Source organism: Semicossyphus pulcher, unplaced genomic scaffold (assembly GCF_022749685.1).
Source record: "Semicossyphus pulcher isolate SPU_LCO1_2020_fin unplaced genomic scaffold, fSemPul1.0.p SCAF_18, whole genome shotgun sequence".
NCBI lineage: Eukaryota > Metazoa > Chordata > Actinopteri > Labriformes > Labridae > Semicossyphus > Semicossyphus pulcher.
In genome coordinates, this window is record NW_027211691.1 from 21032424 (window position 1) to 21058824 (window position 26401).

At 40.2% G+C, this 26401-nt stretch overlaps 2 protein-coding genes across 4 annotated transcripts in view; both read right to left on the reverse strand.

Moving 5' to 3' along the window:
• myo3a (myosin IIIA) overlaps window positions 1–3261 on the reverse strand; it is a 67547-nt gene extending 64286 nt beyond the window's left edge. For all 3 annotated transcript variants that reach the window (XM_069667251.1, XM_069667250.1, XM_069667249.1), the window contains exon 1: window positions 3085–3261. In XM_069667251.1, coding sequence (XP_069523352.1) covers window positions 3085–3252 — 168 coding nt within the window. In that variant the 5' untranslated portion in view covers window positions 3253–3261. The remainder of the gene's footprint in view (window positions 1–3084) is intronic.
• Window positions 3262–20634: 17373 nt separating this feature from the next.
• On the reverse strand, window positions 20635–25931 carry LOC138596109 (coiled-coil domain-containing protein 106-like). The gene is made up of 5 exons (XM_069667711.1): window positions 25845–25931; window positions 23061–23275; window positions 22442–22654; window positions 22140–22346; window positions 20635–21988 (listed from the first exon to the last, which is right to left on the reverse strand). The coding sequence occupies exons 2-5, from the start codon at window positions 23263–23265 to the stop codon at window positions 21609–21611; spliced, it is 1005 nt and encodes a 334-aa protein (XP_069523812.1). The 5' UTR covers window positions 23266–23275; window positions 25845–25931; the 3' UTR covers window positions 20635–21608.
• Between the last annotated feature and the right edge of the window lie 470 nt (window positions 25932–26401).

Sequence of the window (26401 nt, forward strand, 5' to 3'; positions counted from 1 at the left end):
TTTTTTTTGCCGGTTAACAGACACTCTTAGCCGTTAATAACTGGTTAACAGAGAAGATTGAAATGAGAACAAAAACAGGAAACATGTTGAATCCTCCACAGCAGCAGAGGGTTTACTCAAGTTTGGCGGCTTGTCTCTCCCACGGTGAAAAAAAAACTACTTGAGAAAGTTGCGCTGGACCCGCGAGACAGGATACTGCACTGCACAATTTACAAGTAACATTGTCGTCGCTGTCTTGAGTGAAATAGTCCCACAAGCTGCCTTTTTTTTTTGCTCGTTTCATTTTGCTCGCCTTTCAGACTTAGCTCAGCTAACCACAACAAAACCTGAGTTTCCCAAACCTATTCATTAAAACAATGTATTTAACAATTTAACTGTAATATTAACCAGTTAAAATTCTCAGTCGTTAACGGTCACCCGTTTAAAAGCACATCCCTAGAGAGGACGTTACAAATGACTGTACTGTATCTTTCTGTAATAGGTCTATGGATGTAAAAAATCTAACTAGTGATTAAAGTGATGTTAATGATGGCCCTCACAGACCAGTGGTTTGCAGATAATCATTTCTCAATAATGAGAAAAAGTATCAAATTCACCTAATGAGACTTACATTTGCATGAAGTCTTGTTTTAATGGATGAAAATTGCTGCTCATTAGAGCTGCTAAATAAGCCATACAGCTCACTATACCTTCAAAAGAGACAACAGTATATAAGTGTTAGCAGGCAACCATCCAACCTAACATGAGATCAATGATAGGTCTTCTTCTACGACAGCCTCCAGTATTGTTTTATCTAAAAATATGGATTTTTGCTCGTGTCATATAAAATTGAAGTTTACGATGGCAACAGTAAATCTGTAACTGCTCATAAATGTTGCACCTCCCACCAAGCAGTGTTCTGTAATTGGTAAATCTTGTCACAGTAGAAAAAAAATCTCCGCTTTATAGGATGGATCAGCCCCTCGCTGCCAGAAGTAACATCGTGCATCTCTGCTCTGTGTCAAAATGTTTTTGCTTCGGGCCAAATTTCCTTCACACACTTCTGCATGGGTGCCAAATGTGTTTTGGCTGAATGCTGAAGCACTGCACAAGCAAAGCAGCAACATTATCAGAGTGCTGCCATGATACTTCCCACTGATGGGGCATCAGTAGCAGTTTGCTGAGGGTTGCAGATGGTGGAAAACTCCTTTTCTGTGTTGATAATAAAGTGGCGCAGCATGGTGTTCATCTTGCCAGCGGCTAAGCTAATCTCTACCAGAGATCTGTTAACATACTTCACTGAACTTTTTAAACCGTTTCCACATATTTAATACCTCAGTGTAAAAGGATAATATCTTTCTGGAGGTTCTTTCTTATGGATGGTCGCAGGAATGTTGGTTGGTGTGAGTGTTTTCAGTGGGCTAAAAGGACTAACAGCATTACAATTCACAATATTTTTACAGTTAACATCAGTTTTGATTAAAAATGACGCATCTTAGAAATTTTACATTATCGGTCAAATTTTACAATAATACAAGTGAGGAAGTTTTTCTACATTATTAAGTTTTAATGAATTCTTCTCAGGTTTTGTGCACATAATTCTGGCATCATTTCATTTTCAATTACCACACGTAGGGCTTTTCTCAAACCGGACCCTCCCCACTCTCACTCTGTCACAGAGTGAACTCCATTTGACGTCACACTCACAGCTGAACGGATCACCCTTCGTTAAGGTCAAGGGATTAAATCCAGAACTCCCCTCACTCCGGCGGAGTCAGGAAATGTGTGTAACCATGGTTTCATGTCACACAAATAACAAAAGCTACGTAAATACCAGTGAGGCAGAGTCATTAAAATCACTCCACATCATGAGGAAAATAAATTTCATCCCGAGCTTCCTTGGTGGCTTTTTTTTATCTGTAAATATAATTTTCAAACTCATGTTAATAACCTGCTGAGTTTTTACAGCCGTCTCTGTTAATAAAAAACACTTTAAACTTTTCACTTGTTTCGTTCTTAGATAAGAAATTTGTCAAGAAAACAAGAAAGACAAGAAAAATATTAGATCCTGAATATAACGTTAATTTTAAGACGCTGACGTCAGTATATTATTTCATGTTTATCTTAATTAAAGCAGTCGTTTTTACGGGTAATAACACTCAATTTTAATTTCCGTCTCTCATCTCATGAACAACATAATACAGTGTTGCACCTGGTCAGAAAGTCAGCATCGGCGCAGACTTGCTGGTGGAGGGTTTTACAACCCACTCCCACTCCACACTCAGAGGTTTTGGACAGCACTCAATGTGGCGGAGTTTCCACGGGAGCGTGCAAATGGAGTGGAAGTGCGTAGGAAGTGGTTTGAGAAAGGCCCATAGAGTGCTATAGGCCTTATAGTTGTAGCTTTTTTATTTTTGTTCATTGTATACTGGGTATGTTTCCCGGGTACATTTTGATTTGAAACAAACAGGAGTAAACAGTGGTGAAGGGCATGCTATAAAAGCCTAAACTGAAATGTAACACTCTCTTGTGATGGGAAAAGACAGTCGGCACATATTATCATCATGTGTTGTTGGGGGGGTTGTTGACTGTAACTGTGACTTGCCAAAGTAATGAAAAATGTACCACTCAAACACACTTCCAGGGGGTGCTGGTTTAGCGCACACGTACAGAGGCTATAGTCCATATATAGGCTATAGGACCATCATTAACATGTTCGACTTCTGGTCTGCTGATCATTTGGTGGATGTCATCCCCCACTCTCTACTCCGCACCTTTCCTGTCACTCTTAAAATAATCTTAAAAAAACAAAAACAACCCTTCCAGATCCACATCATTAAATAAGAGTTTTGTATCACTAATTATTACTGAAGCCTCACTTGGTCGAGATGTAACTTAAAAGACAACTAGAAGCCAGAACGATAAAGCAGCTGCTTAGTACATAGTGATAACTAAGAGCAAGGTGCAAAGAGAAATAACGGTGGCCCGATAAAATCTCGTTGGTAATTGGAAAATCTGGTTAATAATATGACCAGTACGACACCTCCTGCCTCTGTTTCAAGTCTTTTGAATTGAAATAACTTCCAGATAACAAAGTTAACTTACATGAATAGGATCCAGTATCTTTACAGCCGCTTTGCTTCCATCAATTTTGTTGAGCACTTTGTAGACTTTTCCGTAGGTCCCTTTCCCAATGGTCTCGATAATTTCCCAAGTGTCCGTCGGATCCGGAAAGTTGTCAAAGACAATTGATTTCCCTGATTGTGGAAACATGTTTAGGAGAGATCTCCTGTGAAAGAAAAACACATGGGGCACTGTTTGAAATGAAGGCGGTAGCAGCAGTATGGACAGGCTGATGTTCTCACAGATATCCATGTGAGAGCTGAGGAAACATATAGAGCTTAGCATAAGAAGACACAGAAAATGATATTAATGCAGACAAAAATACTGTAACCTATTTTCAAAAGCAATAAAATTACCTTTCTTTTGTTTGTAGATGAAATAATGAATGCATGTCTTGTTAAACTAAGCTAGTGACAGAAGAATAACGTGATCAGTGTCTTGTCTCGTGTTCAAAGCCCTGTCATGGTGGTTTGTTGAGGAATTAAACTGGAAGCACATCAAGTGTTTAACAAGAGGATAATCCATTGAACAGTTAGTGGGTTAACTTTGGTTGTTCGGGGGTTTAACACTGTAGTAACGCTCTTCCATAGTGCTTGATGTTGCTATAGAGATATAAAAATAAACAATAGTTAATAAGTTTGATTCTCAGGCGGCATAAACTCTTACCTCATCCAACATATAAATACAGGCATTTACCATGCATTCACCTCCCCGCTTTATTTCCAGCCTACTAGCTGTTGGATTTACGTTAGTGGAAACATTTTGAAGTAAATTTCTAAGGCTGGTTTAAGCTCACAGTGTGATAAGATCCTGACAGAGAGTGTTATGTTGCACTATATTCCTGCGCAACAAAAAAAATACAACCAACTCTCAGCACTGTCTTTATCTGGAAGCACTCATCCTCAAAAAGACTGGATACGCAGTTATTTCTGGAACTGATGTTACTCCCAGTCATATTGAATTTTACACGCGGGAGCTGGATGCAGATATGATACTGTAGGATTACACTGTTTACACTTACTATTTTTTTGCAGCAAGGCTGACTCATGCTGAAATCATGGAGTTTTATTATTTGGGGATTTACAAGCATAATAACCCTGATGCATATGTATGATGATATTTGTAGTACATTTAGAACCTGTTATAAATAGTCTTAATGATTATAGCAATTCAATAAATTAGCACCTAACTCTATTTCCACAGTAAACAATTTGTCAATTAAACCATTAGAAGTTGTCGTTGCTGCCAACTTTCAGAACTGTGTTGTGAAGACCTCCCATGTTGTTTTTATGTGCATTTGTACAATTGTTCTAACATTTATTACTATGTAAAAAAATCACAAAATGATAAACCCAAGGTTAATACATACAATAAAAGAAGAAAGAGGATCTTGTCTCTGCATGTAATCTACATGCAATGCAATCTAAGTGTCAAATCCTGCACAAACACCTCTTACACATTTCACAACACTTCCTTCGCAGTCACAGTCTTGCATTCAAAACACAATCCACACACACAACTAAAAGCAGAATAAAAGTAAAGAACAAGTTGTAACAAACTTACATTTTCTCTTTATGACACTTGGAACATCTTTGAAAAACAAATTAATCCATTTATGTGCAAAAGGTTAGCTTGGTCGAGGTGGTAGGCCAGCCTGGCCCTGGCTGTAAACCACAGAGGAGGAGCCAGCGTTAGCTAATCTCACCAGCAATTCCTCTGCGCCGGGGCTGCCATTTGAAACCATCGCTAAGTGGTAGGCAAAACGTTGGGATTAGCAGGAATTAGCTGCTGCAGCATGAGCCTTTCCCCTTATAGACGCCCATTCATACACAAAGGAAAGCTGGTTAGCTGCCCTAAGCGCACAGAGCTGCAGAGGGCAGCTCCACTCTTTTTAACCAGTGGTCACTTTTTTGTACTTTTACTCTATATTTATTTAGTATTTGTGGTTGGTTTGAAGGTAGATGGCTTTCAAGGGTGCTATCTACAACTTTTTGTTTTTATCTTAATTTTAATCTAATGATGTCTAATGTGTTTGATTTAGCTGCACATAAATGAATCCAGAGCAAGATAAAATTGGCACACTGGCCTTGTTATGCAGAGACGTTATCAGTCATTGCTTATGCAGAGCAATTAGACTCCCATACATGCATCCACGCGCAGGTAATTGCACTCATGTCAGCCAAATGTACAGTGCACAAGTAACCGACGGGCATCTTCAATAATACATCAGTGCCTCTATATGTGACAACATGCTGTGACACATGAGACAGGAGAGCGAAACCAAAGGACTCACACTGGACACCTCCAACAGGAGCACTGAGTGCAAGGAAGCAACCCCTCAGAGGAGACTGTGTGTGTGTATGTGTCTGTTTGCATGGGGTAATCTAACCTTGTCCACCCTGAAGCACTGGCTAGCTGTCACTTGTCGTTAGATGTTTAGGGACGTGGCATTAACAACAGTCTGTGTACAAGTGCATAACATAATGAAGTGCACATGTGCACCAAAGCATGTATACACTTTATGTAGTTCTCTGATTGAGAATAAAAGGAATGGATTTCTAAATGTAAGCATGTCAAAATCAGACATTTTTAGACATTGTTTACACTGGAAACCAAATATTAAAAGAGTCCTGAAGGTAAATGTACTTTCTAATGTCTCAGAAGAGGTTCAGCTTCTTGGAGCTCTTAGAGGAAACACAAGATCCTTTTGGTAAAAGGCGACACCAACATGGACTAATCTGTGACGCTGATGAGTGGGTTAAAGTTTCAGCTTAACCTTTGCGCAAGACGACTGCTGGTCAACAAGCCACAATAATCAGCCTCGCCGGACACTACAAAGTATAAACAATTCTGCAAATGCACATTAAGGGATGGGTACAGATAAAGATAGTCAAGCTGAAAAATCCCATTTTAAGTGTTCTTGCTATTACCAACATATTAATGCAGCATTTTTGGCTAATATAATAAGAGACAATTTCTTCAGTATGCAGGTCCATGAATGTAGAACTCTGAAATGTTTCTTATAAAATTTTAAGGACTAATTCTGCTCATAAAATTACATAACAATGTCGCACAATGAACATACGCCTTGCCTCATTATAGATTAACACTGTAGTAAAATTAGAGCAACTATTCATAACTATTTCATTATTCATATTTACCGACCTCTGATGGCTGGTGTTGAGCGGAAGAAAGTGAACGTAGACAGTTAAAAGCTAAAGCAAAGATTTGGACACATACACTCATCCATACTCTATGCACAGGTAAACACACAGCCCGAGTGTGCTGAGCCACTCCCAAAGCTTGCAAATAAGAAATCCAAATGAAGCAGCCATGCTAACAATCTCTTTCACTAAATAAGCAAGCTAAAGATGCAAAGCACTTTTTAGCATTAGCAGCATATGTAATGACAAAACAAGCCAAAAGTAATCCATCATACTTACGCTATTTAAAGTGCTTTTACATGCTTGAGTATGCAGTTGTGGTTGATAGCATTAGCAAGCAAGGGAAGGGTGAAGTTCCAGTGTGCCCCAACATCCTCTGCTATACTTTATACATCAAGAATAAGGAACACAATATTGCAGAGCATACCAAAGTTATTAGGCTCAAGTAATTAGTTTAAGTAATTAGTTTTAGCATGAGGGCCTCCAGTAGCCAGCAGCCGATGAGTCTGATAGTGTCATAAATTAGCCTGGAGAAGACAAGCTAACAACAAGCCAGCGCATGGACGGCAGCGAGGAGCGAGTCAGGTGTAACAGGCCGTGACAGCACTGGAGTGCTCTCAGCATCGTTTAGCAGTGTCCCATTACACAGGCTCGGCTGGGGAAAGAGCTGCTGTGGGGCTGAGCCAGAGCTGGGCCGAGAGTTCAGTTCAAAGACGGATGATATTTAATGCTTGGTGAACATACATTCAGGTTGATAGATATAGCATTTTTACTACAATAAATAATATAACATTCTTCTCATTTTTAAGGCAATTGCACAATAACAGCTAACAACCAACTGCCATAAAGTTCAAATTAAAGTTCTTCTCTTGCAAGACCCTTGCTAGCAATTCATGTTTCCCAAAAGATAAAGTTAACAAAAGTGTCACTGGTTTGCCAACTTTCCGCATTTCAGTTAGCTGCAAGCTAACAAATAGCTAGTTATTTACAATCCTGAACAAAAACACAATTTCTGCTCCTGTTTAGCTGCACATACGGTGTTGGCAAGCCAAACACAGACTAAACTAGAGCATTATTTTCACATCTGTTCAGCCTGCTAACACTTGAGCTGTTGGCTTGCTAAACCACTATTTCCACACCACATTAGTTTGCTAACAAATAAGCTGTTAGCACATCTGTTTATCTAAATACTAGGTGAACGCTAGCTAAAACAGCTACACTACCAGTATAATTTCATATCTATTAAGATTGCTAACACATGCGCGGTTAGCATGCTAAAGAACAATTTCCCCATCCATGTAGCCTGCTACCACACTAACTGTTTTAACAAGCTAAACCACCATTTCCACATCTGTTTAGCTACATGTGAGCTGTTAGCTAGGTACCATTTATGTTATTTCCAAACCTCTTAAGCTTGCTGTATGCAAATGTAATTGTAAAGCAGACTTGATGGCTTATAAAAGTAAACTCATAACCAATGAACAAGGTCAACAAAAACAGACATATTTGTCCTCTTAATTGTGGAGTTATGTGTATAAGTATTCATCCTGCAATCATGTTCTTTGTTTACATTAATAGTACCTTAAATTTGACACTAAAACTTTTCCAAATTACCTCCTTTAAAAGTCTGTTCATGTAGTGGAAAAGTGAGATTTCATGCAGCCATGACTTGGCCTACCGTCTGCAAATTATTGATTCTGCTCAAACTGTCAAACTAATTGCACAAGCAGTGAAGCTGTTAATTTATCATACAGACTAACAGATGGCACCGTGATTATTTTCCCCTAAACAGTCAGAGGCGTGTATCCATCACAGAGAGAAGAACAACGCTCTGAACAATCGCTTGTTATTTAACAAAGCGGTAAAGATGCTATTCACCTAATTGTTGTTGCCTCAACTCAATCAACATTTTTCAATTAAACATCGATAGCTTTATAATAAAAACAAAGCTAAACGTACTAGCCGAACTGTCATCCTGTCAGAATAGTGAATTCATTTGGCTGTAATTGACAACAATTCCTTGGGTTTAACATCATGAATTTTAGTAGTAATAGTCAGATATGCTTTGAGTCTCCCATGTTTTTACCTGAATAAGATTTATGCCTCGCTCAAGAAAACAAGATAAAACAGTCCTTTCTGCTGAAAACCAATCCCACAATACAAAGTGAATTAAAGTCCTGTTGTTCAGTCTGCAGAAGTCACTTTCAGGTCCTGTAAAGGTAAAGGCTGGTTCTGTAAAGTGTAGTGGAACAATACTCCAATTTGCGAGAAAGGATGTAATAGTAGTCTGACTGACTGACTTCACAGTTTATTTAGTTTTTACTGCGAAAAAAGAGGAAATAGAGAAGAAAACGACCTCACAAACCCTCTCCAGAAATGGCTGAGGAGAACATGTAATTTTTCATTTTTAAAAGAGGAACTACAAAAGGTCCAGTGCTTTGACCGTGCAATAAAACATCATCAATCAGTTGGCTCTTGGGCCCATTCTTTTTGGCAATAATAAATCTGGGGACCAGTGATGTCTCTGTCCATTACAAACACACTGTAAACCCTAGCCCCGTCTTCACCTCCACCTCCACCTCCAACTGATGACCCCCCGCAGCCCCCGCCCCTCACTCTCCGTCTGGGAGGGACCCTGAATGATCAACGCGCGGACTTAAGTGTGCCTCCCCCAAGCACATCCTCCAGGCGTGGGCAAACCAACCTCATTTCCTGCTCCGCTGCTTTACAAATGGCTCCTGGAAGCTGAACCAAGACTAAGGATGGTGATGCACTGATGGCCGTAATAGCCGTATGATTAGAGTGGGCAAAGGTCCAGCTCAGTGTGCAGGCTAGACGCACTCTCCCTGCCCCCTGCCTCGCTACTAGACCACTCTGAGAACAGAATGGTACAAATGATGGAGTCATAACTTTCCTAAAAATGTCTTTAACCTTTTTTGAAATCTGATTTTGTTTTGCCCATTTCTTCTGTTATTAGTGGCTTTATGGGCAGCAAATTCAGTCTGTTGGATGGTTGGTTGGTCTACCAGTTTATAAAGACTGGATTGTATTGATATTTTATACACACATTCTTGGTTCAGATAGGATTTCAAAACCTTTGGTGATCTCCTGACCTTTCCTCTGGCACCACCATGAGTTATTCTTTAGTTAAATATCTCTACTACAACCATTGAATTTCCATAAAATTAGATGGTGCCTAGAGGAAAAAACCCTACTAACTACGGTGATCCTCTGACATTACATCTAACGCCACCAGCTGGTCCAAATTTGACCTTATCCACTCAAATTGTCATCATCTATATGACGGATTGGCACAAAATTGTATACAGACATTCAGTGTTTCCAAAGATCCATTCTTATGAAAATGGTGATCCACCGATTTAGTGTGCAGAAAGGTGAGTAGTTTTGAGTAATATGCCTCCACAACAATTGGACCAATTATCTCAAAGTTTGGTTCTAAAATCTGTGCCGAATGCTTAGATTTTTAAGCCCCACAAACTCAAAATTCACAGCTCTACATCTGAATGTTTTTGACATTGTAATTAGAGTCGCCAAGTATCAATATTTTAATGTAGAAATATACGATGGTCTAAACAGATTTCCCTGCGATTTTTGACTCACTGCGTCACTACTTCATGAGTCCTCGCGAGGGTGCTTGACATGACATAAATGAGGGTAACATGAACAGTAATGTATTGGCCAAAAAAAAAAAAATGTTTGTTCTTACACCCACTTTGCTTTAAATGTTCTATAGTTCTGTAAATTTAGTTTACAGACTGAATACACGTACATCGTTTCATCTCAGTTTGTGTCAAATTCTGTGAAGCTGACACCAAATTGCAGCAAATAAATACATTAATTTAGGGGCATTTTGTATTCTTCAGTTAATCAGGTATCGTGATGCATCATTATATGATTGTCTTGCAATATGTCAATTATCGCAGAATCGCTGTATCGTGATGTTATCGTAATCATAGGCCGCGTACTGTATCGGGAGCTACTCTGATTCCCGCCCCTATTATGAACATTTCTTGGATAATCATTATACCAAAATGATTAATTTAAACATGAAACAGAACCACTGCTGCAAAACTATGGGTTTAATATAAAGAGGTTTAATATGAAGGTTATGACAGAACTTCCTAATGAGCTCATCATCTTAAAAGAACTCTTCCTCTCTGTGCCTAATGCCAAATACTGTACGAATTATTGGATGAGAAACCATGTGTGACATACAGGCAAATGTGTGACGTGTTGCAGAAGCAGTTAATCAGCTTAATTTTCTGACAGGTAACCTACATGCTGCTCTTCTTCTCCTCACCACCTGATCAGCCGCTAGTCTCAACAGCGTGAAAAATCATCCTCTCTGACAGATGTTGTACCCCTGACATAGCTCATCTTATGAAACACATGACTGCATGATCAAATAATCCCTGTCACATACTGTGCAGAACAGTAAAATGTTATCTTTTAGCATGAATAAAGAAGGGAAAATGATGCACCTAATTTGCAAAAATCTAAAACTAGCAAAACAAAAACACTGTGGTCCCTCAGACACACACTTATGCAATCTGACTAGGAGCACAAAAGTTAATTTCCATTGCTACTGCTCTATTCGAGCTGCTTGCTTTTGTATTCCTTTATGCATTAGCGATTCACAAAAACCCAGTCCATAATTGCTCAGACGCACATCCAAAGCCACGTAAAGACATACAACACAAAACTAAGCCCAATACTTGAATCTAAAATAAGTATTTGAAAGGTTTATCGGAGAAAAAAAGCATCTTACCTGAAATTAAAGAAGCTGTTTTCAGACATGTTTTCAGACCTACACTGCCGACAGATAATTTATGAAATGTGTTAGGACTCAGAACAATGTTAAGGGTTGAGAACAATTATGTTGTTGAAAACTAAGTGGCACTGGAATGACAAGCAAGTCACTCAGCTTCCTAGCCCACTCGTTGAACTATGACTGTACTGCCATTATGACTGTCTCTGCATTGTGTCATAAACTAAGTGCATTTTCTTGGCTTTAGCCTGAAATTATCAGCACTTTGTTGCGGTGTGATGATGTTGTGCTACTTCTGAACAGAGCATTGTACATTTTAACGAGTTATATTTTGAATGTGGGAGGTGAGCATTTCACGTAGACAGCTACTTTTTTTGAATAATTTCTTTGTGCAAAATTTAGGCTACAAACTTTCCGTTGGGGCTTTCTGCGGGATGTTTGGTAAAATGTTATTTTAAGCACTCCAACTGCTGCATTTCTATTAACTTTACTTCCTGTTTGTTGATTTTTCAGATTTCTCGTGATCGGAGAATAAATGGTCTGTATCTTTTACAAAACACAACGCAGAGTCAGACACACTACAAAATCATAGCTAAACCTGCGTTATATAATTCGTGAAATAAAAGTTCATCCTGATTGGATTAACAGGGCAGCACCTCAGGCCAAAACAAATTGCTTCAAAAGGGGGATAAATGTTCGCCCAGCCTCAAAAAGCAGTTTTGCTGCAGTGGTGACACGCTGGTTTGAAGGACAAGCGGCAGTTCATGAAGGTTGATTGATTGATTGATTAACACATTCTCTCCCTCTTTGTGTGTGCACACATGTGGGAATCGATATCAACCTCGTACCGCTTCCTACATCATCAACGCCCCACCGACTGGTCCCTGCTCTGTCCTGCAACGCCATTACAAGGTTAATTCAAGTCTAAAATACTTTACTGCGGTTACACATGAGCTGTGTTTTCCTTGTCACATGCTGGAGTCTTCAATTTCGAGGTCAAAAGGGGAAAACTTACTCGTAAATATTCATGAATTTCTCATGAATTCAGACCACTTTACATGGGCTGAATGTTGTAACTCAAATCTCTTGACTCAAATGTCTTTCCTTGTCCGCCTATTTTGTACACTCCTGCTTAGACGAATTATACAAACAGTTTAACAGTATATCATTGTCCCTTTCTCCCCTGCACTAATCACACGTCACACTTGTAAAAGGGCTGAGTGGAATAATGGCACAGTGTCGGACACAATCAAGAGAAATCAGAGATCACTTCAAGGAGATTTAAGGAGGGACGCTCTGATTGTTGATTCCTCTGTGATGCAGATCAGTGGACGGCTGGCTTGGTCTGCGGCACCCGAGTCGGCTCTGTCTGTGAAGGCTGATTGAATAAGGCTACTGATGAGGCTATTGTGGCCGTAGGTACGTGGTGTGAATGCATGACAGGCCAGCGGCTGCTGACAATGACTGGCTGCCATTGTGGCAAACCAGTAGGCCGTGACTTCCCCAGCTGTGGTATAGAGCATATCATGAGCCACTTAAATGGCTATCGGGATTGTGCAGTTGATAGAAAGATCATTAGGATATCATACACATGCATGTCACTGCATTTTCAACCTCGGCAGCCTTTTTTTTTCAGTTGACCGGGCCAATTTGTGCATTTCAATGTTTATATGAGCAGTTTAGGACACTTTACATTAGGGACTCTTTATCTTTGTTTTGGTGGAAGAGTAAATGAAAGTCTGTCATTTGTATTCTCATACATTTTCCTTTCTCTGTCATTATGCAGAGGATAATGCAGTCCAAAGCATTTCACGTTATATACTGATTATTTAAACTGTGTAAAGGCAGAATTGCCTTGAGGTAAAAAAAAAAATGTTTGCTTTACTAAACACAAGCTTAAAACTGGAGTAAATCTAACTGTATAAAAACAGGCTTGCAAGTGATGTTAATTAATTTGCTGCAGGTTGGGAGATGTAAAGCAGGTGCATGGCAGTATATTTATAGCAGCCTTTGATGTACAAATATTGAATTTTCATTCAGATGTAAATAATTGCAGATCTTAACACAGGGCTTCTTTGAGATGTTTGTTCACAGCCCCCTCTGCAGTGCTGCATATGATAATTTGATCTGTTCTAAGGAAGAGACATTTAAATTATGGTAAACTATTTGCGTTCTGAAAACACAAAATATCATGGAAATCCATTGAATACTTGTTTAGATATTTAAGTCAGGAACAAAATGCTGGAACAACTGACAAACCAACACTGCCATTCATTAACCCATTGCACTATCCTCCTGCACAGATAATTCATTAAGAAACTAAGAAAGTCCATCTAACAAATCGTGAACAAACTGCTTTCTCCCACTCCTTTGCCATCCCACATAAGTACAATCAGAAGAGTTCATGACCTGATGCTGAGTAGTTCCAACAGTGACTCATCACCAAAACAGAGTTTGTCCTCTTCCCCAGTGGAGATGAGTTGTATAACTTGCTGATGCAAATCCCCTCTGCTCCTCATCAGTATTCATTTCATTCCATCAGATTTACAAAGAGTACATATGTCTGTGTGTTTTCATCTTTTCATCCCTGGAAGTCCTAGTAAAAGTTTGCTTGACTTATCAAGGGTGACAGCATCCAAACAAAAGAGAACTTTGTGTTTTCAGTGGTATAAAGAAGGTGGGTTTGCATGACATTAGCTTGAGCAGCTGGATCAACAACACTTTTCAAAAACGTGTAAAGACACAACCACTACAGCTGAAAACAATGCTATTTTTCACCATACATACTGCTTGCACTAGAGCCTGCACAGACATCACTGTCTCACAACACTGTAGCTTCCTGGCTACAGATAAACTTAAAGGGCTAATTAAATAATATGCAACATACCATGTTATGTACTATGTTATGCACATGAATGCAGCCAAGTGATCCTAAATTAAACTTACTAAAGAATCCGATTTTATAACTCACCTTCACTCCTAGGTGTCTGTTTCATCCAGGATGATACATGTCACGGGTCTGAGGAGGGTCTGTGTGGCACCCCATCTCTCCGGTGCTAGCAAGACAATAACAGTAGGCACAATTAGCACCTGACACTTGTAACCTAGCTTTGGTACTTTTTAACAAAAAGGGCATATGCTTTCTGAGGGCTTTAAAAAAGACATTTCTTTTAACAGCATGGACATTTTTAAAGTTGAATATAGCGTCGTATGTTTTGGCTAAGCTTTGCCAGGTAACCATAAAAAGGTAACCAGTAAGATTGTAAAAAAAAATGTAAACACAAGCACTGCCTGCGTTAACCTTAGCTGTGTTACGTTCAGAAATAACTAAAAGAAAGGATAATCTAACAGAAAATCAGCACCACCGGGCTTTTCCGCAATTTGTTGCAAGTGATATTAAATATGGCGTGTAATATGTCAGCTGATCTCGCTAGCTAGCTAAACAGCTAAGCTAGCGAGTCAGCCGTTAATGACGTCAGCTGAGTTTACGTTAGCTGTCTACTCCAGACAGACTAATTTGACCGCAAAAATGTCTTATTTCATTTTTTTTTTACTCGTGAGAGAGTTAGGTCAGGTACCCGGTTGTTACCTGTGTCCGAGTAGTCTACAGCCGTTTGGAAACCCATCTTCACAGGTCTGTTTGGGGATGGCGTTATGCAGACAGTCTCGAGCATTGCATCCAAATACTGAACAGAGCAGTTCCGTGAGCGAGCTAAGCTAATTAACTTGGCCATGGTTAACAAATGCAAGGGCTGCATGAAGAACAATGAGTAACTGACATGGAGACAGCAATTCTGGCACTTTACGCGGGCTCGAGGGTCACCGTTTTTTGCGTAGTGACGTCAGCATCTACAAACGTACTTCATGTGAAAATAAAACATTTTTGAAAGGCTTTTTATTATTATTATTTTTAAGGTTTGGGGGAATGTAATTTGAAGTCTACAAAGTCTATCATCTGAAAAAAAAGATAAAGTTAGCATTTGAATACATTTTAATACACTGAAATTAATTGAACAAACTGACTGAACTGATTTAGCTTCATATGGCTTCATTCATGGTTTTCAATGTTTTGTAGTGTTGCCAATGCAGGCTGAGATTCACAACCACACAAAAACAAATACATCCATCTCATGCTGTCATTTCACATGTGGTCACACCACAAGAGAATCAGCCCAAGTATATTCACATTTATTTTGCTATTAAAAAAAAATCCAGCAGATCGTGAATGCATGTTCTGTGAGACTTTAAAAGGGAAGGGGTGTGCAGGAGGGACCTGCAATGTGTGTAAACAACAGACAGATTCACTGGTAAATCCAGCATTGTGTAATTAACATCTGTTATCATAATAGAGGTCAAAGAGGAGAGAATACATAGAAAAGCCCAGCTTTCCCTAATCTGTCAGAATCCCTCTTTCCCAAAATGGAAAAAAATACAACCAGACGAGACCTGGGCTTTCAGATCATTGTGCCGAGACAGCGTGTGACATGAAATCACCATCATATTCAGAAGCATATATTTTTCGCGGAGCTCTGACTTATCATGGCATGACAGTCAAACATTTCCCCTATAGCCAAACCTCCCATCTATCTGTGTTTCCAGATAATATGACAGCTCTGATTGGCGGTTAATGGCCGGTGTCTTTTTAGTCATTTCACCCACCAATTTATCTTTTTTCTTTACTTTCACATTTTCCTGTCATTAACCCTGCGAGAAAGGACCCACGGAGCTGTGACCGAATCATAGGAGTCTCACAACCCTCTCATGCCGAGACACATCAGGAAATAGACACAACCGCAAAACTGACACGTATACTCATAAGTACTTGGGGGTTTGGCCCAGTTTGAAACATGTCACATCATCCCTGGTTATCTTCCCAGCAAATGTTCTCAAACACATTGTGAGGCTTTTACATCCTGAGTTGTGTGTCTGCCTCCATCCAGTCCCCTTCAAATGTTTTTTTTCCTTTTTTTTGCCAACGATGTCTGGTTCGTCCTGCGTCACTGAACGATAAACCAACAGGATTTGAAGGTGGGGTTGGGGTTCCTTCAAGCTGTCATCTTGCGTATTCTTCTACGTCACATCTCCTCTGTGTCCAAATGATGCATTCGTTGACGTAGCTGTCACATGAGTACCCAGATTGCTGGCTTCAGGGGAGAAAAAAGCCTTATTCACAAATGCAGTATTATGGTTTTTTATATTTAATATATTTGTTTACCTGTTACCGTCTGTTTTGGTAGCTTGTGTCAGGAAATTAATTCATGAAATGACCATGCAGACAATGTACAGTTGGTCAGACATTATAAACAACCTTTTTGAGCCTGCAGCATAAAACCATTTATCACTTTCTGCTCTCTCATCTCCCATGAGGCACTCCTGTCAGTCTGAGGGCACCTGGGGGGTATCAAACTCCCCAAAAAACAGTGTCTCTGACCCTGAAAATAGAGGTCATACCATCTTTACATATTTCCCTCAGCGCAAAGAGACAAAGCAGGTGCAATGCAGAGAAATGGACCAACTTATAGCGTGATTTTTGTACTTTACATGTGCTAATGCTAGCTCCAGGGTGTGCCACATGTGTTGTGCGGCCATCTTGTCTCTCCAGGAATGAAATCACGCTGGAGGCAATCATGACTGTACCAGCATGATGTCCCAACCCACCTCCCACCCCCACGTCTACATCGAAGGGGCTGTCTTCTGCCCAAATGTGCTCAGAGGGGGGAGATGATGGTTTGGTTTATAGGGTCCTGTTTGCAGGAATACATTATGCCCTCCCCCCCCCTCCTCCTCCTCCCCCTCCTCCCTCCCGGCCTCCTGCTTTTAAGCTTGCAAGACTATTATCCTGCAGCCCCCAGTAAGTTCTTATCAGCAGCAGCCAGATGGAGAGCGCGCCAGCAATACCTCAAGACTTGTTGATCGAGCCGCGCTGGCAGAAAGGCTGTCATTGTGGAGAGGATCTGTGGTTTCAGATTAGCATCTTTACTCGTTTTCTCTATGTTATAATTGCCAAAAGAAGTCTCATTAATGACTATTATAGCATTTGTTTTTCAGTGTGGACAGCTTGAAGGGTTTAGAGAAACAGGAGGGGAGAAAAACTCACATGGCAAACGAGGCTTTTTGTCTGGGAAGGTTTGTTTGAGCATGTGTCTTTAGCATTATGTCATGAGCATATACGCTGTGATAAGACTCAACCTACACTGTAGTCAAAGCTTGTTGAATTTAACCCATTAGACTGAATCTTACCAGCTGCAGAAGGGCAAACTGTGCCAGGGGTTTCTGCATGTTGTATTTGGCTACAACACTGTCCTCTAGTGCTTCTCGCAGCTAGCAGCTAGCAGCTAACAGCTAACAGCAGTACATTAGCAATAGGATTAGACACTAGCTTGGAGAACAAAATACATGTCCATCAGCCATCTGCAGGAAAAGTACAAGAATAAGCATCCACCGGCATGCAGACTCCGGCCCCCACCTTTATTCTACCACAGGGGGAAATACCCATAATGCACTACTTGATGCTTTTGTATTGAATTGGCTTCGCATTGGCGCTCTGACCCACTTTCCCAGCAGCGAGCAGGTTATTTTAAGATTTCATTAGTGAGAAGACCAAGGGCAAAGGAAAGGTGAAGAGGCTCAGACACACTATCATCGAAGCGTCCGTTCATTTTTAGAAATTCAAATCTACACAAGCCTGCGTGCCACAAGCATGTTAAAGTGCGTGCTTGCAAATGCAGGGAAAATATGAGTAATCCTGCTGACTACTGGTACATTGCAGAGTCCTTTAGTAATGAAGTCATTTTTGCTAAAGGGAAATGTATCATGGAGTTTAAAGGTTGATACTGCCATCACTGATGTTCAAAAACACCAGATTCACCCTGCAGATATAAAAGGCAGGAGTCACATTCAAGCCAGTGTATTAATTTAGTTCTCAAAACAGGAAAGGTCTATATATGACTACATCAAAAATGGAAGATAAGGCTTTGTCCTAAAAAGACAACTGTTTAAATATGCTGTCTAACAATGTGGGTAATACGCTTATGAACTATTTTGCTAGATGAGTAGAGCGATACCAGTCCCATGTGCGTATAAATATGAGGTGATTTTAACACACACTTTAACACAACGTCCTACATGCAATCACGTAAAATGCACATCCAGGCTAGTGTTTTCCTATAAACAGTCATTATGTTAAGCTAACAGTCCTCTGGCTCCTGCTAGCTTGACACAAAGGCTGTATAACAGGGGGAAACAGCTATCCTTGCTTTGTCTAAATGTAAAAATATATATATATTATGCTCACTGAAACACATCCTATCTTATTTTTTTAAACCCACAAACAAAAGTAAAATTATTGTGTTAGTTTTAGACTGAGAAACTGTTGTTTTTTAACCTAATTCAGTCTTATGCTAAGCCAAGCTAACTGTTTGCTAGCTAAGCTTGACACTCAGGCTGGAAACTGGGGTGAAACAGCTAGCCTAGCTCTCTACCAGTTAGAAAACATACGACTACCAGGCTAATAAGTTAAAACCAAATAGTAAAAAGAGCACATTGTGATTTGATGGAGGGTTGTGTGCAGGACTATTACTTCAATTCTTCTCATAAACTCAACTCTAGGAAGTAACTGCAACCTTTTCTGTTTTCCTTTGTTGCAGTGTTTGTGCTAGCCAAAACTAATCGCAGCTAAGCTAGCTAACGAAGCTATTGTACAAATGTGAAGGTGTTATCAAACTTCTAATTTTTCTGTCAGTGGGACAGCGAATAAACTTTTTTCTTAAACTTTTTCATTAAAACAAGATTGTTCTTCATTTGAAAACAGCAGCAGTTATAAATGGAAAATAGATGCATATTTAATGTGACAGCAGTTTAGCAAGACGGGGGAACAATGCAGGAAACTGCTATTTAAGACTAATAAACATTCTGCCAGTTACAAACAGAACAAGCCCTTTTTTTCATCACTTGTCACTTTGACTAGAAAGTGTAAGAGAGCACAATCAAAAATCTGCTGGAAAAACAAAAGGCCAAACACCGCAGGTTACTCAATATCTTGCAATAATCTCAGGTATTCTGAGAAAGTGAAATATTCACTGGGTGTTTTAGGCAGAGAACTATTTTCTCCAGAGAGTATAAAATCAATTGTTCTAGCGTAAGCTCTTTTGCTCTATTACAAGCCTTGTAATCCTTTATATAATGTGTCTGAGGTACTCATTACGCAGCAGGTCTTGCACACTATGCCAGAGTAACAGCAAAACATAACCCCAGCCCATTCGAGCTCTCCAGTTCAAACACATTTTACTTGCGCCATTAAGAGGGTGATTGGTGGTTATTACATGCTACTCTCGGTGAGAACATCCAGATGCTCTTTCTGTCAAGTTCAGGATCAAAGATGGACAGGGTGGAGGAGAAGGAGAAGGAGGGGGTGATTTCGTAGCCATCAGGCACTTGGAGCCTCCGCAATGACGCGGCACCTGCAACCAGGAAAGACACAAAATGGAGTCCCAGCTGGCCTCACATCAGTGTGAGTCAAAAGGCCGGGGGAGGAGGAGGAGAGCATGCTTCAGGCTCGATTAGGCCTACGTCCTATCTCCATCTCCAGCTCTGAGCACCATCAGCATGAGTCATTAACAGCAAATTCACAGCTGTCACTCTGGAGTATTTGCAGGTGGAGGCTGCATTCTGTTGGCTTTTTAAGAGGCCGACATGTCAGGGTGGTGTGCAAAAAATGAAATCGTAAACAAACCTCGAGAACATCCCGTGCTTTACTCTGTCCTTTCTCATTTTAGGATAAGCAGAAAAAACTGCCTTCACGTCGCGTGCTGGTGACAAGGAGAGCAGAAGTGACATGTGCATGCCTTGGGAGGTGGGAAAAGATGAGAGCTGGCAGAGAGAGACACCCACCCTTTCCCACCTCATGCTGCTGAGCAGACCAGCATGCACCTGTCCCCTCAGGCTGAGAGGAACTGTAGGTCACTCGCTATCGCCTCTTCCGGCCATTAAATGCTCCTACACTATCCAAAACTCCACCAGCTTTTTATTTGTGGTGAAAAGATGCGTCAGAAAGAAACGAAAGGGAGGAGAGGAGATAATGAAAAATGACTGAATGAGTTCATAATAGAAGATGGCGGGGGTTTAGGGGGAGGGGACGGACGGATTGGGACGAGAGAGTGAGAGATAAGCAGATAGTCCGGGTGTGAAAATGGGAGTGACAGTGACGGAGTCCCATGCAAAGATAAACAGCCTGGGTGCAGCCCTTGTAATGGCTTTGAACGAGTCATTTGTCACTCCATGTGAAAAGCAAAAAGCAGGGTGACACTTACCATCGCCCGAGGGTGTCTTACCGAGCTTTTCCTTCTGTTTATACAACTGGTGATGCCCATTCTTCTGGTCAGGAAACAATGTAAATATATACCTGAAAGCAGGACCACATTGAAAACCATGTACAGTTGAGCAGCATTGCATCAAAGGTTATAAAACCTGGGGCTGATGGGATGCTGATTTTCACTTATTTTGAAAACTCATTTACATGTTTTTAAACCTTTCACCTAAAAACATCCCAGCATAAAAAACAAAGGCGACTTACTCGTCATATTTCTGTATGAACAAACTGTGTTTTCATTTTTTGGCAGTTTCAGAAACATGAACACACTTTGCAACAAATGCAATTGTTTGGAATCGCTCAGTTCAATGACAGAAAACCAACAACAGGATGAAGTCAACAAAAATATTTTCACATATTCAATGAACACAAAAGTTCCAGCAGAAACTGTAAGTGGAAATTTACTATCCACCATTTTGGATGAATGACAAGGAATGATTTGTAAAATCCTTCTAATATGTGAGCACTGCCATCTTGTGGTTGGTTCTTAGAACTGCACACATTTAGGTCACAAAGAAAGTGAATCATTTTTATGGTCATCAAGTACAAAATGCACATCCTAAATGTGAACATGTGGATACAGAAAAGCATGAATTGAAAGGCATTAATGTTGATTCCGCTTGTACGGAAGCCCTAAGTGGACATTCAAACATACACTTTAATTTACTCTTTTGTTCCCTGTGATAACGAGTCATTTCTGTTTGTTTTCTCAAGATCTCAACTTTTTTATCTCATTATATCGAGACAACAAAGCTGCATCACTGTACCGTCAGATGATCAAAACTCTCCAGAGTTGCAAAAGCACAAAACAAACCTCATTAGTGTGGGCAATGGCAGCACGGCATGTCCTGGTCTGTAATATCACAGTGACCAGCCTGTTCTTTGTTTTCTAGATCTCTAGATTGTCCCGTTATCACAAGAAAACCAGCTTTGTTATCTTGAAATAACGAAAAAAATAAGTCCAGATCTCGAGAAAACAATCACATTACACGAACAAGCTGAGTAAATAAAATGTATGGATGCATGTCCGCTAAGGGCTTCCGTACCCTTGAGACATAAATCAACTTTAAAAATGCTACATTAAATATTCGAGTCCAGCTGTTCTGATTGGGTTGTAAAAGGAACAAAAGAACACAAGTTTGTGAGTCATTATGTTTCACTCCTTCTCCATGCAGTGAAATAGTCATCAACCTATTAAAATGCTCTCTGCGGCGCCCCCAAGTGGCGCCAGGTGAGAATGCAACACCCTCGGCCTCTTCCCTGAGATTGGCAGGAGTTCTCCGTTCGCTTTCATCTGATCTATTCTCCTCGACAGATCTGCGTCGCTGTCGATGACCAAGGTGCACCTTTGGGCGTAGCTGACCAGAGTCTCTTCTCCTTGGCGAAACATGCCCACCAAAGGGACCATGTCTTTGCCGGCCATGTGGAGCTCGGCGATCGACGCCGTGTTGGCGATGGTGTTCCTGTCGATTCCAAGGTGGCGGAAGGCTTCGCTCATGCTTTTCTTTTTGATGAAGGCTGACAGGACCTGTTTGTAGCGGTGGATGACGTACTGGACTCCTGTGGCTGGTGGAAGCAAGGAGAAGACAGGTGCAATTAAGAAAGTGTTCCGTCTTACCTCAAGACTTCTGTTATAACAAGAATTATACATTTTTACTTCTAATAAAACCGACCAACAAACATGTACTACCTTTATAATACTTAGACATATAATCACCTCTCTTCCGGCTGTAGTCCTTCCCTTTCTTTGACCTCTTCTTGTCTTTGTGGTGTTTCTTCCTCCTGTGTTCACTCGAGGCCGCAGAAACTTCGGACGAGTCTGACGCTTCAGAGCCGCTGTGGCTGCTGCCAGAAGAACTACAGGACACTCGTTCTCTCTTCCGAGATTTGTTTTCCGAGTGCTGCATTTTGCTGTGTTTAGGAGCTGTGTGAAAATGACAAACGACATGAAGTACAGCATCAAATTAGTGTGGAAAAAAATAAGTCAAACGTGGTTTACTGCGTCACGCTGACACCGACCTTCAGTCACTGGACTGGGTGATGCAAACGTTGGCATGGAGCGGTTACTGGTGAGGTTTTCTATCTGGCTCCTCAGGAACTTGCGGTCCTGCATCAGGTCCTCCACCTGCCTCTCCAGGGCAGCGATGCGCTCCTGTTTGCTCTCCAGCATGCACTGCAGCTTGGTGATGGTCAGCAGCACCCTCGGGGGCAGGCTCTCGATATGTGAGCCGGCTAGAAGAGGGCAAGAAAGCCAAGAACAGAGCTTTTAAACACACCATAAAGTTTCATTAGATCAAATCATTTAATGGCATCATTTTTGTCTGTAGAAAAGTAATGATATAGCTTTATGATGTAAACATTTGGACACTTTTCTAACCTTTAAAATAAAGCTGTTTTTTGACGAGTGTTGCGTCAAATGAGAGATCAATAAACAAGAAGAGGCAAGAGGGATTGATCATGATCCAAGCTGCTCGCAAAGTAGCAAAAGTCTTGATTTTACAGAGACCAAATTATCTTTAACAGGGGCTTTAATACTCACCACCCGGCACACTGCCTCTTTTGTTTCACAGCACCAACTAATAAAAATACAGGTAACAACAGCAACAAAGCAGCAGACAGTGTATTAAAGTGCTTGTACCCGACATGGCGCTGCTGGGTGTGTTGTCCTGAACAGCGTCGGTCGACGCTCCTGTTTGGAAATTCTCCCACTTGATGATGCGGAGTTCATCCTGTTCCTGCTTCAGCCAGGCCGGAGAGGTGAGCCGGTCTTTGCACCTCACTGAGCTGGAGTCGATCTCCACGCAGGGGGAATAACCCGACGTCTCCTGCTGCCACACGGACATCTCTGCAAACCTGAGAGAGGAGCAGAGGAGGGTTACAGGGGTCATGAAACATTGTTTACCAGATCTAATGACACAAACAACTTGTTTGTTTTTAAAAGGTAACACAAAGCCAATGTTCTTTTCTTTATCAGCAGCAACGTGGGAGCTGCTAATATCTATTAAAAGACTTATAAGCAGCATGAGTCCATCAGAATTTACAGGAAACATATTATCTGTATAATTATTGCTCATAAAAATAAAAAGCAGCAATGCATTAGATGTTTCGTAGATCAATAAAGGCCCTAATGAAAGCTTTGGTTAGGCTACATTAATTGGCATTTTTCATGCATAAAAAAAGGCATCAATTCATGCATGTGAAGCTTCATGACTTATGACTAATGCTTATGAATTGACAGCAACTAATAAATGCATATTTAGTTCTCACAATACACTAATAAATGCAAGGACGTTAGAATCTCTACTTAGCATTTATGTCCTTCTGCAGTTAAATGAACCAAGTGAATATTTTCATCTAATCATTAACTTTCCATGACATCATCAGCTCTGTGGTCCTTCAGTTATCCTGTAAAACATTTTTATTAATGATTTATATCTGTGTTTTATTGTTACTGCAATGTACCCGCTTACTTTGTACTGAAGGACCTCATAACAGGAAACAACACTAAAAGATACCGGCCTAATCATTAATTGATCTACATGAGTTTATGATACATGAAGCATTAATGCATTCATTAGAACACGATGAATCATGTATAAGTTAAGCATTAATTAACCATGTGCAGGGAAACATGGTCTTTGTTCTTAAGGATGAGGCCTCTGAATGTAATGTTGCTTTATAAATAAAGAAATAGGGATGCGCAATATTGGATTTTTTTGCCGATATCCAATATGCTGATATTTTCCAACCCTTTTTGCCGATACCGATATATCAGGCACATGTTTTTTTCCACCTAATTGCAGAGAACATCAAGTGTCCCCTGTAGTGGAATTGATATCATGCCTACTCTTATTGTGGTGGCCCACTGGCAGATGCAGAAATAACACAATACAGTGCTTTTTAAAATGTGCACAGTCACTGGGCAACACAAGAAAACTACTTCAGTGTACAAAATGCCATATTAATTTGTTTGTAACATTTTCTTTTCTTTTTTTAGAGAATCGTCGTGCATTTAGGCATAATAAAAGCGTTGTTTTATCGGCAGAAAATAACATATCTGACAATGCCGATATGTCATTTTCATGCCATGATCTGCAGATACCGAAAACTTGCCGATAACATCCTGCATCCCTATAAAAAAAGTTTTTTCCTGTGGATTTATATTTCTCAATTTCTTATACATACCTATACACTCTTGTTCTGTGCATGTGAGTCAGATTATGATATTTATGTTGAAGAGAAAGCGTAACTCTCTTTCTAGTATTGTAAGTCAAAATTTAAATCTCTAAATCACTTTAAGGAGGGAAAATGGCAGATGTACTCACCTCCTCTGTGACTACCAAGGGTCTAGACTAGTAGTTGATTTAAGGAAAATTACAAATAAAATGTAATAACAAAGATGCTTTATATTGTTGTTTAAGCCTATTGTCACAGGATGATTGTACTCTACCTTTGGATCTTCAAGCTCAAAGTCATTGGATCCTACATTTCCCATAATGCATCTCAATAGCGCCTCTCACTAACCTTCAGTCTTGCTTACTCCTTTCAAAACTTCGATTAAAAATGTTCAGTCGCAATCCAAAAACAACTGCTGTGACTTCATCAACGTTTCTTTCCTTTAGTGACAGACATACATTTGAAAAATAGGTGGACTGTGCCTTTAATTAATCACATTCTGGCTTCACACTTCCTAATGGTGAGCAACAGGAATTTATGATACATTAATGATGCATTAACGCGTGCATTAAATCATTATGAGACATGCATTAGTAATGAATGACCTCATGTGTTTTGTAGCACAATTATAAAGGTGTTGCCCTTATATGGTTATTGTCTGCAGAGTATATAGGTGGTGCATTCAGGTGCATGAACCCTGAGTGGAATATTTAAATTGGCAAAAAAGATTAAATACAGTAGTTTAGCTCCTTGTTTTGTGGCGGGAAGTGGACTTTATTGTGTGATGATGGACTCTTTCAACATCTGCAAGCTGGAGAAGTAAGAGGTGAGTGCTGCAGTGATTAATCTGAATCCACCACCTGACACAACGTGTTAACATGCGAATTACTCAAACTAATGCAGCATGTGAAGATATCTTACATTTTCAGTGTTAGCACATGGGGAAAAATACTAAAAAAGTGCCATAATGCAACGACAGAGTCGGCAGGCCTATTATCTCTTGTGATTTAATACAAAATTAAAGCATTAAACAGTGTTTCCAAGGAAAGAGGCATATTCAGAATGACAGTCGTTGTAAACCTTACTACACACAAAGACATGGTGTTCAGTTAGCTTAAGGGCCAACCATTTCTCCTTGCAGTGGTTTTAATTAGCTCCTACCAAGATGGATGCTAATGACTGTAATTATCAGCTAAAACAGAAAAAAAGGACCAACAAAAGCAGAGAAACACTCAGGAAAACGTACCGTCAAGAGAGTCCAGTAGATAAAACCGGTGTCAGAGATGTTCCTGTGTTTGTGTTGCTGTACGCCGACACCTCACGTCGTGTAAAGAGCCCCGTTTTTAAAAATATAAACACAGACGAGTGACAAAATGCGAGACTACAACATGCATGTCAGAGAGAGGGGCGGGGCCAGAGGGGACTGACGCTACTCAGACTGCATGCTGCCTTCAGGGGCTCGACGCAAAGTCGTACATCTCATGTCTATATAAATTCTGTTTTACGCTGTACACTGATATCACTATTATTGTTTCTAAAAGGGAAACATTTTCAGAAGATGAGCAGCTTATTATCCCTCAAAAATTTGCCTCAAACCACATAAAGATGCACTAAGTGCAACTGGGATTTATATTTATTTATTATTCGAATTATTAAGTTTTGATTTATTTCTATAAAAATCTATGTGTTTTTATTAAATAAACTCAGATAATTCCCAGCCTTTGTGGGAAAAAAAATAAAACACAACCTTTTGACAAACATGCAGTCATTAAAATCTCATGCCGAGCAGTCAAACGTTGTTAA

Coding starts and splice junctions, on each gene's coding strand:
- LOC138596109 (XM_069667711.1), bottom strand. CDS start 23,265: ATGTCCGTGTGGCAGCAGGAGACGTCGGGTTATTCCCCCTGCGTGGAG. Junction 22,347..22,441: donor ACCCAGTCCAGTGACTGAAG/GTCGGTGTCAGC, acceptor ATTTTCACACAG/CTCCTAAACACAGCAAAATG. Junction 21,989..22,139: donor GGACTACAGCCGGAAGAGAG/GTGATTATATGT, acceptor TGCTTCCACCAG/CCACAGGAGTCCAGTACGTC.